General features: G+C 36.4%; 1 protein-coding gene and 1 pseudogene across 1 annotated transcript; one reads left to right on the top strand and one right to left on the bottom strand.

Annotated features, from left to right (window-relative positions):
• Window positions 1-724: 724 nt before the first annotated feature.
• On the top strand, window positions 725-3,907 carry LOC142982749 (uncharacterized; annotated as a pseudogene).
• A 1,542-nt stretch (window positions 3,908-5,449) lies between these two features.
• LOC142982750 (uncharacterized) lies at window positions 5,450-8,007 on the bottom strand. The gene is made up of 2 exons (XM_076129428.1): window positions 6,979-8,007; window positions 5,450-6,164 (listed from the first exon to the last, which is right to left on the bottom strand). The coding sequence occupies exons 1-2, from the start codon at window positions 7,417-7,419 to the stop codon at window positions 5,475-5,477; spliced, it is 1,131 nt and encodes a 376-aa protein (XP_075985543.1). The 5' UTR covers window positions 7,420-8,007; the 3' UTR covers window positions 5,450-5,474.
• Between the last annotated feature and the right edge of the window lie 4,126 nt (window positions 8,008-12,133).

Raw genomic sequence — 12,133 nt, 5'->3', positions numbered from 1 at the left:
TATTTATGTATATACTTTCACTGTTACTGTGAAGATATGTTCATATATGCGTTTAGGTTTAAGAGTTTAAAGTACGTGCGTGCGTTTTACTAATGGATGATGGAGACCCAAAAACCCTCTCCATAATAAATTTCATGAAAACCGTAGGAACCGTTTCCAAAACACCGTTTTCCTATTCCTTTTTTTTTGCGTTTTCTAAAAGTGAAACCTAACACCCCCGAAACCTCCTGTGTTTTCATGAAAATCGTTGGAGCATCTTGCCTATATATATATATATATATATATATATATATATATATATAGGCAAGAATGGCTCGTTTAAAGTTATAAGATGTTACTTACCTTTAATATTTGATGTATATGAACTATGCATATTCGTATCGTCTTCAGTGAATATGTATAATATTGTTTCATTGTCGTCCATAGCGTAATTCGTCCGCAAGCTCTGAACTGAACTGAACAATCAACATACCTACATAAATTTATGTCCTGACTAGGTGTTATTTTATCTCCAGACGATAGCATCGAAAATACGTCGATAGTTACTAAAACAAAACTATCGATACTATCGAACCGCGTCGATAGATCATAGATAGTATCGATAGTATCGCGCATTCTAAATGATACTTTCGATAATATCGATAGTATCGCTAGTATGGTATCGCAATAGTATCGATACTATCGATAGTAATCGACAAACTTCAATAGTATCGCCTAATTTATACTATCGATAATATCGATAGTATCGATAGTATTGCAGAATTTCGATATTTTCGATAGGACTATTCGCGCTATCGACTATTTTCCAAGGTCAACTATCGATAGCGAAACTATCGCTATTGCAACAACACTATTGGGATGTACAAAGCACGACAAAAAATCGAACCCAGTACCTGATATCGGCAGTTCGGCACACTATTACAATCGAGGCAATTTCATTCATAAAGGATTCTTTTCAATCATTCATTCAATTTTCACAACACTATTTTTATTTCGTCAAAAACTGACAACACAGTTAACGTTATTAATATGATAGTAATTAATATAGTAGGGTAGACGGTACTTATATTGGCACCCCCCTAGTGATTGGCACTTTCTTAAATTAAACTGAATATTTAGAATAATATTTTCTGTTTATGCTTTGGCAATACAAAAATTGGTAGAAAATACAATTCTTTATACTGGCAACTCTTCGTTTTGTCTCAAACGTCAACCATCTTTCTTTTACAGCTGTTTCAAAAATGTGTTGCGTTGAGTCTGCTATAAATTTAAGAAAAGTTAAGGTTTAGTGGCTAGATTTCGATGCAAAAAAGTTATTTTGAGGTAAGTCTGGATGCAAGTTTTTATTTATCCATAATAAATACAGTTATTTCAAGGCTTTTTAATGTTTTTTAGCTTTTCCAAATAAAAGCAACAGTTTTATTAGCAGTGCCAATAAATGATTTTTTTTTCTTTGATGACATAGTGATTGGCATAGGTGCCAATCACTAAACTTTCTGATTCTTGTATTTTAAGTGTAGAAATCTCAGGCAAAGGATATTTTGGTAGATTTTGAACTTTATTTCACAGTCATTTAAGTTCTTTTTCATACAGAATCAATTCTTAGCACTGCCAATGACTATAGTTTTTTGGATGTGCCAATGACTGTACTGTGACTGTAATATATTGTTATATTTTAGATTTACGGAAAATGCCGAAGGTTAAGGAAGGAAAGATATATTCGAAGGGGTATTCAGAATCGGAGCTGGATAAAGCTTTGGAAGCTATAAAAAATGGCATGGGAAAATTAACTGCTGCGAAAAAATTTAATATTCCACGCGCAACTTTGCAGTTTCGGTTGTCCAAAGAATTCGTCAAAAGTCGACCTGGTCCTGACACAGTTTTATCCAGCCATGAAGAAAATCAGCTGGTACAATGGATAATTTAATCTTGTCGAAAAGGTTTCCCGCGGCGTAAAGAGGATGTCATACAAAGTGTGAAATTATTTTTGATTGCGAATCCCAGATCGAACAGCTTTATAGAAAACTCTCCAGGTGAGGGATGGTATAAGTTGTTGACACACCCTGAGGTTGCTTTAAGAACATCTGAAGCTGTAACTTCCGCTAGTTCAAAAATCTCAGAAAGCAATATTCGAAGCTGGTTCACACAGATAGAAAATTATTTGAAAGAAAATAATCTTTTTCACATTCTTAGCGACCCGTCTAGAGTATACAATGGAGACGAAACTAACTTTATTTTGTGTCCAAAAAATACAAAAGTAATAGCTCCAAAGGGGGAAAACAATGTTTATGAGGTAGACCATGCCCCATCAAAGTCCTGCATCACGGTCATGTTTACCTTTGGAGCTGATGGTGATACAACACCACCTATGATTATTTTTTCGCTGAAAAGGATGCGACCAGAGATTCGAAAGTCTGTGCCTAAAGAGTGGGGTATTGGATTGTCAGACAATGGGTGGATGAAAGCAGAGGTTTTTATTCAATACATAAAGAACGTTTTGCATCCCGCCCTGCAAAAAAAGAATGTTACTTTTCCAGTTATTCTTTTTGTAGATGGCCATAAAAGCCACACTTCTCTTGAGCTGTCACAACTTTGCCAAAGCCTAGACATAATACTCATAGCTCTATATCCAAATGCAACCCGACTTTTGCAACCAGCTGACGTAGCTGCATTTCGGCCCATCAAAGTAATGTGGCGCAAAGCTGTTCTTGAATGGCGGGCAAATAACCTGACGAAAACATTGCTTAAAACTGATGTTGGGTCCATCTTAGATAATGTTTTACCAAAATTAAAAAAATCGACGCTAATAAATGGTTTCAAGGCGTGTGGGTTGTGCCCATTTAATCCGGACGAAGCAGATTACTCAAAATGTCTGATGCCCGCCAAACCCCAGCGTGCCATTCTAGATGATAATAGTTCTGTGAATATGAATTACCAAATATTTCAAGAAATAGTCGGACCTCAGCTAATCAGGAAAATGAAGGCTCAGGTAGTGGCTAAATCCGTTGAAGCGAAAAAGCTATTTGAAATTTACAAATATTTAGCACCAAAACATTCGGCGCAAAATTCATTTTCACTGGCGGAACCACCAACCAATTCTGACGAGATACCCATTGATTGCAGTATGGATGTCTCAGATATCGTGATACATGAAGATTATGAAGTATTCAACCAAAATATTGCATTTGCGCCTGAAATGGAAATATGTACATCAGAACCTACAATAACCCCTGAGGCTATTTTTGAGTATCAAAAGGAAAATGTACCTAATGACGCCTCAGTAAATAATTTAGATAATATCTTAATAAAGACTACTGAATCAGAAATACCTGTATCAGATTTACCTTATGCACTTTCGACAACTAATGATTCATCAATGGATAGAACTACAAAAACACCTGAAGTTATTTTTGAGAATCAAAAGGAAAACAAACCAGATAAAGACGCTTCAATCACAGCTGCATATTGTATTCCATCGACTAGCCGACAAAATATAGAGTTTGTTGGAGGTGAATGGGTGCTCGTGGACATCACACCAAACGAAAATCTTGAAACGCAACAAATACTTACAAACTAAATTGAAAGACTTTCTGCCTATCCCAAAAACACCTATTAAAAAGCACAAGCAACATGTAAGTAAACAACACCAAACTTTTGTATTGACAAGTAAAGAGTGGGAAGATATGGAACTAAAAAAACAACAAAAAAAGATAGAAGAAAATCAAGAAAAAGAGGATAAAAGAAAAGCTAGGCTAGAAAAAGCAGAATTGACGCGTTTAGCCAAAGCCAAGAAAGCAATTGACAAACAAAATAAAAAGTACAGACCCAAAACTGATAACCAAAATAAAAACCTAATTAAAACAGACAGCCAAACTAAGACAGATCAAGCTAAGAAGTCAAGTAACATCAAAATTATCTCAAATGTTGTAATAAAAACAGCAAACACCACTTATTCGGAAAAAAATGAAGGATTAATTAGTGTAGAAAAGAATAAAGAGAAAGAATGCAACAAAGAAATTATGGAACAGGAAAAACTACTGCCTTCAACTACTAAATATCAAGATAAAACAAAACATTTAACTAAAAATGAAGAATTTACAGAGGAAATAGAAGATCGTCAGCCCATTGAACTTATTAAAACAGAATCAGAAAGTAAAGCAACAAAAGAAACGAAACGTCTTATGAAAAATGAACATATAAATAAAACAAACAAACCTATTACGGACGAAGATCTTCTTAAAATTTTATTAGAAGATTAGGTAGGTACATTAAGAGTTTATAAAGATTTAAGTGGGTACCTAGGTAGGTGTTAGAAAATATTTCAAAAAGTGCCAATGATTAGAAGACTGCCAATAAGTGCCAATGATTATATATAATTTATAGTGCCAATCTCTATGCTCAAGTGCCAATGACTATAACATTACGTAAAAATAAGTTTAATTAGATTTTTAAGTTAATAAAACATATTATTTTAGATTCAATGTGGTATTTTATTGATCCCTATATTTCTTACTTCCCGTTAAAACAATAAAAAATAAAGAAACTATCGTTTATTCACGAGAATTAAGCTTTAATTTGTTAAGGTCAGCTTAGAGTGCCAATCATTGTACTGTCCTAACTAACTTCGTCTAATTAAATATACGATTATAGTTTAATTTATTTACTGCGGTATTTGAGCAGATAAATAAAACGAAACCGTCACTTTCCGCCGTGAATTGCTTAATGAATTTATAGGTTTCCGAAATAATCCTTGTCTTTGGAAGATTAGAAGTAATGATTATAAAGATAAAAATAAAAAGTTTCAAGCAGACAAAGAAATATTAGAAATTATACGATGGCGCGTTTACATAAGTCGGTCAGACCGTATTCGGCTGCAGGCCGCATTCGGTCACCGACTAATGTAAACAGGTATTCGTTTGACCGTATTCGGTTTGGCCGTATTCGGTCGAGCCCTTTGTCGGTGTCGAGTGCGCCGTGCCCCGCCCGTCCCCCGTCGCCCGTCGCCCGCCGCCCGCAGCCCGCCGCTCAGTTCGAAGAGCGCGAGCCACACGCCGCACGCGCACGATTGTGCATATAAAATGGCCTCTCGAAAATTAAGTGACTCGGAAATGACGCACTTGGTAGAACTGTATCGGGAAAACGAAGTTCTATGGAATGTTACAGATAAGTCGTACAGAAGTCGAGAAGCAAGAGATAACACCTATGCAAGAATAAGAGACGCGTTGAATACGCCATCACTTTCATTGCAAGACATAAGCAAGAAAATAAAAAAATTACGGTCTACCTACATTAAAGAAAGAAAAAAAATTGACACTAGCTTCCGATCCGGTGCCAGTACACAATCTGTTTATAAACCAAAGATGCCGTGGTTTGAAATAGCTGATGGATTTTTGAGGACGTATACAAGTAAAAGACATACAAATACAAATATGGTAAGCAATTTTATTAACTTAAATTAACACAGTAATTACATATTATTTATTGAAGACAATTTGTTTGCCAAGAAACAGCGCCAGTATCACTGTTAAAATAATCACGTAAAGCATTTCGTTTTTGTCTTGCTTCACTGCAGTCCATATTGTTTTCTTCAACAAATGATAGAAAATTAGATCTCCAGGTATTTGAATATGCAAAGTGCATGTTTTCACGACTTTCTCCGTATTTTTAATATTTAAATTGATATGTTTACCAAATATTTGAAATCGCGAAGCCAATATGCCAAAAGCGTTTTCGACAATCCTCCGAGCCCTCGATAATCGATAGTTGTATATTTTTTCAGCAACGGTAAGATCATGACCGGGGTAAGGTTTCATTAAGTATTTATTGAGTGGGAATGCAGCATCAGCTACGAACACGTATCTTTCAGGAATATTAAGAGCATTGTTATCAATTGCCGTTTTCAAGGGAGAATGATCAAAAACACCGCCGTCTGAATCTCTGCCTTTTGCACCAATGTCAATATACGTAAAACAATAATCGTGATCTACACAAGCTAATAATATTATACTGTATTTTTTTTTATAATTAAAGAAATCTGACCCAGTGTTTGGTGGCGCCTTAATCACAATATGTTTACCATCAAGTGCTCCAATACAAATTGGGAAATTCCATTTCAATTCGAAACCTTTAGCGATTTTAAGCCAATCTTCTTCTGTTTTCGGGATCTGAAATGAAAAAAAAAACATTACCTATTTAACAACCATGATGATCCAGTGCCTAATTTAAAGTTTTATATTTCAGGATGAAAATATTGATTGTGCTTCAACAATCAGCGATACAGGCAGTGATGTCACGCAAACTACCACATTAATGGAAGATACCTTTTTAAGTACATCGCAACATACAACTGATTTTTCTGATGATTCTCGAAACTTACCTCAAAAACCTAAACGCAAAAGAAACCATGTGGTGGGAAATAAAGGTAACGAGAACTCTGAAGACGTGATTGCCGTGGCATTGGAGAAATTGGACAACCTAAGAAAAGAAGTTGGAACTATGAAGGAAGATGAATATGATATATTTGGCAAATACATTGCGTCTTCGTTGCGACAAATGCCGAAAAAACACTTTATTTCAGCAAAATCAATAATCTAACAAACTATTACAGAATTTGAGTTGAGGATTTTATCTGAGGAATGTACAACATCACATACTACAAGTAATTATCCAGTACATGAATATTTCACACCCAATTATACTACGAGTACTACTATAAGTACTAGTAGCCAAAGTAACATAGCAGTTGAAAACATAGAGCTAAGTACAAGCAACGATTCTATCTCAAATGTGATTGGTGTTCTTTCGAACCTAGAAGATTCTCAAAATGCATGATCAATTAGCTCTAAGATCATTTCTGGAAACGATCCAACATTCATAATACCTATGTTTCTTAATTTTGAAATTATATTGATTGTAAAAAAAAAATATTGTTTTACTTACATTAACTACATTAAACTAATTACTACATAAACCACTTACCTCGATAAATGACTTTAACGTCTCAGAAATGGCATCGCATACTTCTGGAATAAATAAACTTATAGCACTGTCAGAAACTCTAAAAAAGAACTCAAGACTTTTGTAAGAATCGCCTGTTGCTAAAAAACGTAAAGTTATTTGTAGTTTTACTTTAGCGTTTAAACACTCTCTGAATGTGCTTTGCATTTCTATAATCGGAGATATTTCATTCAGTAACCATTCGAATTGGTTTTTATCTATTCTAAAAAATAATAAAAAATCATCGTCAGTTTTGAATTCATTACACAACAACACTGAAGCTCCTAACAAAGACCGTTGACTTAATAGAGGTGTTATCCACACTCTCTTTCTCTTTGTACTCCTATTTTTCAATTTTTTCCTCAAAACTTCTTGTATTACATCGCACACATTTAAAAATCCTTCCAACACAAGACTGTTCATGACGATGCTGGCAACCCGACTGTTCAATGTACAATCGCCGCATCAATCAAGTCGCCGAATTCGGTTAACCGACCAATGTAAACGACTCAATTTAGGTAAGCGTTTCGTTTAAACCGAATGCGGCCGCCGCCTTCGGTGACCGACCTTACGTAAACGCGCCATAAGGTAGAAAGAGATGCTACCATCGATAAATTTCCCCACGGCCAAGCAAAAAACACAATTCTATCTGGACTACATGTTTTATTGATTAGATGATTAAATCTATTGTTCAAATCTATGTTTTTATTAACAGAGGTTAAGTTAAGTCATTATTTATGCAGTTATAAGTCGTCGGTCAGCAATGACCTTACCTTACCGAGATGAAACATTTTTTTGCTTGATTTTGTATATGAGTTTGGTGAAGCTACCAAAAATAGCTGATTATTGGTCAAAGGATGAAATTATGGGTCAAAACTTTCCACGGACTGTAATGCAGTGTTGCCAACTTGGATTTTGAAAAAGGCGTAGGCCAGATTAGAAAATTACGTAGAAATAGTAAAATTTCCATATGAGAAATACGTAGATCTACGTACTTTTTTTTTGATTGAAATTAAGACAGTAGGGTAGGTAAAAGTGAATAAAACGACAATTCATAAGACCCTAAAAGTTGCAGACAGACAGCAGATAGATAAAACTGGTTAGAGAGATATCTCCGTGAACAAAAATAATAATAAATAAATAAATATTCCAGTAGCCGGTTAGTTTTTACAATATCTACATTCTACATGTGAAACCACCACTTACAGATAATTTAAAAAAGTTCGCTACTTTCAGGGTCATCGATTTATTTAAATTATTCAATTTTTATTATCATTTTCAGACAAATTAAATTTATACATATATTTATTAAAATGTTTAATGTGTTCCTGCGAAGGCTCGCGGTTTATTTTTAAGCCACTTTTCGTGAAAAGTAAGCCTGTTAGCGTTTCTGTGGAAAGTCTGTTTCTTATGCTAGTTTTCATCAAATTGATCGCAGAAAACAGACGCTCGACATTTGCACTGCTATGTGGCAATACTAATAAATTTTGCGCAAATTGGGCCAGTAAAGGAAACATTTGAGACGAGTCGCCTTTTCTTATTTTTGAAATATGACGCCAAAACTCATCTGCTTTGATTAGCTGATCCTCTTGAAATGGAAGATTAGTATTTCTTAGCGTTCTCCATTCCCGGTCTAATTCTGTCAAATTTGTTGGACATAATCCTGAAAATAAATTATTAATTGAAAACTAAATAAGACACAGACTCAACTTTTAAATAAAATATTTGAAGTTAATGATTATTACCTGGAAACATTTGCCCTAAATGAGCTATAGACGGTACAGAACGTCTTAAATTTGAGTCCAGCAATGTGTCAGGGTTTAAAAACCTTAAATTTTTCAACCTTTGTCTGTGCTCATCTTCAAAAGGGAAGCGATTTTTTATTTGAATAAGACTTTCAATGTAAAACTCAAGACATTTTTGTCTTTTACTGTCTTATTTGATCTGGATGCATATTGTTTTTGATCATTGAAATTAAAGCAGTAACATTGCCTCCTAAGTAGATGTCTTCCAGGGGTAAATGGTTTTCAATTTTTTCAAAATCAATATTCAATATTTTTGTTTCCAATGCTGCAACTTTGTCATGGACATGAATGCTTGTTTTTTCCTGTTCAGTTAATTCCAAATAAGCCGGTTACTATACAACTGACTACTATACGGACTCACCACAATCAGCGACCTCGCAGGTTTCAATTGAAGAAGATATTGAAGCATTAATGCAGAGTTAATCCGTTACGTTTATTTAAAAATTGGTTGATTTTGGATTTTTGTATCATTTTAATATACATGTCAATAATATTAAAATACTAATGTCAAGAACAAAAGCAGTTATTATTATACAACTTACCTGTATCTACCTATAATATCTTACCTCAATGTAATAGTCAGTCTTTCTTCAGGAGTAATGGCACATCGAAATTTCGTATCATATTTAGTTATAAAACATTTCACAATCGTAAGGAGTTCATCAAAAGATTCTATGGACATGCGGTAATACTGAATAAATTTTGTAGGATAGTTTCTTAACGTTGCATATAGACAATTAAATTGGCCACTTGATATTCTTTTAGTATTTAAAGGATGCACCCAATATCGACGTTTCATGTTAGGCTTCATTTTAAAATTCAATATCACACAACACAACCACTCTGTAGATGCTAAACGTAGAAACTGACTAGACGCTCGACGCATTTTCCGTTTGATATGAACCGACCCATTCGACCGAATAGACGCGACCGATGATACGCTCGACGCATCATCCGTCAGATATGAACCGACCCTTAGGGCTAGTGCCTGCGTACAGAGGTGCTTCGTGTATACGAACATCTGCCGGACCTTGCACTATTTAGTTTCATGTTTAAGTTATCTACATTGTTACCTTAGAATAAAGTCTTAGAAGAAGTACATCGAGAGTTTTAATTCCACACTGGCGACCAACGTGCGGCCGACGGCGACGTACATAACCAAGGCAGGAAGAATCACTACATACGCCGTTAAGAATCAAGATTGTGGAAGTCTAAAGGAAGACAAGATGACGACGTTGAGTGATGCACAATTGACCCACCTCATAGCCTCCATAACTTCATGTTCTACTCGTACAGGTTCGATGGCGAATTGTACACATACCTACGATGGAACCCGTGGACAGGAAGACTTAGAAACATTTATTTCTGCAGTGAGCACCTTTATAGCTGTTGAAAACATCGGGGATAGTCAAGCTTTAATGGGAATACCGCTTGTTTTGCGCGGAGAAGCGGCTATTTGGTGGCAAGGTGTTAAGGATACCATCAAAACATGGGCTGAGTTTGAACATAGGCTACGAAATGCTTATGCGCCTAAGAAACCTGCATATGTTTTATATAAAGAAATTATGGGCGAAGAACAACCACCTGATCTTGCTACGGAACGGTTTGTCGCGAAGAACAGGATGTTGTTTTCTATGCTACCGGCACCAAAACACACGGAAACGCAGCAAATTGACATGATTTTCGGCCTTTTACACGTCAACATAAGGTCACACATCACACGCAGTCTGATAACTACGTTTGATGATCTGTTGGAGGTTGCACGAGGAATCGAAAATACCATAAAAGAAAAATTGATGCATCGAAAACAAGACTCCGATCAGAGTAAATCAAACAAAAAGTTACGATGTGGATTTTGTAGGCTTCCCGGTCATGCATTTAATGAATGCCGTAAAAGACTAAAGCAGGAGAAACTAGCAGTACCAGCATCGTCCACTTCAACCCATCCAGAACCAATAATAAAAAGGGAAGCAGTTACTCAGATGCCATCTCCCTCACAGCCAAAATTTTCCTGCTATGGTTGTGGTGCTCCAGGAGTGATCAGAGCGAATTGCACAACATGCTCTAGTCGCCGTCCCTCACAGCGTGCACCGAATGATTTGGGTTTTTGTGCAGTAGGTATTCAGGCAGATATGAAAAGCAGACCGGTTGTATTTATAAACATACTGGGCATAAAAGGTTGTGCTAACATTGACACCGGAGCCAAACTGAGTGTTGCTTCTTATGGGCTATTTTGCAAGCTGAGAGACCTGGGATTGTCGTTCGGCGAAGAATTTGCAAACGTAACTCTTGCCGATGGAATAAAGAAAAACCAGAAAGTGTATACTGTGAAAGTGCCCGTCCAAATTCAAGAAAAGGTTGTGTTAACGTCCTTTGTAATACTTCCCGAATCGAGAGACAATAGGACACTTCTTGGGATAGGCTTCATACAGGATGCGGGCATGATTCTCAATTTACCGCAATTCACTATGTCGTTTGTCGAAACTCCTGACATAGCATACGAGCTGTACGAGGAAGGTTTCACCAAGTTCTCGCCAAACGAAGAAAATATTACAGCTATTGAAATTTTCAACAATGTCAAATTACCCTCACCATTTTCATCGTTGACAAATACACCGCCAAGTTCACCAGTTCCACCGAAGGAAGTTTCAGTGAATGCACTGACATTGAATTAGTTGCCCGTAGGGCGGGTGGGCATGGTCCAACAGGATAACTCGAATAACCTGATCAATGTGAATCCGAATACACCACCCAAGCGACCTAGGTTATTTGATGGCTATTCACCCGTAATGAGACGACTCTGGCGTGACTCACAGATGGCGATTCAAAACTCAAGTGTCATGCTGTCCCCTCACTCGCAAGATCAGTTTGATGGCAGTATAGATTGGAGCTTGAACATCGACGCATTTGAAATTAGCGACATTACACCTGGCCAAGAACGCGACCTCCAAGAACTCTTAGTTGAATATGCCGATTTATTTGAACCCAATGGTAAACCCGTGCATCACGTCCGTGCGTCACATCATATAGACTATCGCCTGCACGAAAAGAAAGTTGAAAAAGGAAGTAGAGAAGATGGTTAAAGAAGGTATCATAGAAAGATGTGTATCTCCATGGGCGGCTCCGGTGGTTATGGTCCCCAAGAAAAACGGTGAAATTAGAGTTTGTGTGGACTATAGGCGGTTGAATTCTATCACTATTCCGGATAATTACCCTATACCACGTATCGACGACCTTCTGCATGAGGCGAAACCCACACCGTACATGACTTCTTTGGACCTTAAAGCCGGTTACTGGCAGGTTAGCGTCAAAGAAGAAGATCAAGACAAAAC

Source organism: Anticarsia gemmatalis, chromosome 22 (assembly GCF_050436995.1).
Source record: "Anticarsia gemmatalis isolate Benzon Research Colony breed Stoneville strain chromosome 22, ilAntGemm2 primary, whole genome shotgun sequence".
NCBI lineage: Eukaryota > Metazoa > Arthropoda > Insecta > Lepidoptera > Erebidae > Anticarsia > Anticarsia gemmatalis.
This window is presented reverse-complemented; position numbering and strand designations above follow the sequence as displayed.

What these genes read in the sequence shown, in the direction of transcription:
- LOC142982750 (XM_076129428.1), bottom strand. Translation starts at nt 7,419, where the DNA reads ATGAACAGTCTTGTGTTGGAAGGATTTTTAAATGTGTGCGATGTAATA. An exon ending in CGTTAAAGTCATTTATCGAG is followed by an intron (nt 6,165 to 6,978) that starts GTAAGTGGTTTA and finishes TTTTCATTTCAG; the next exon opens with ATCCCGAAAACAGAAGAAGA.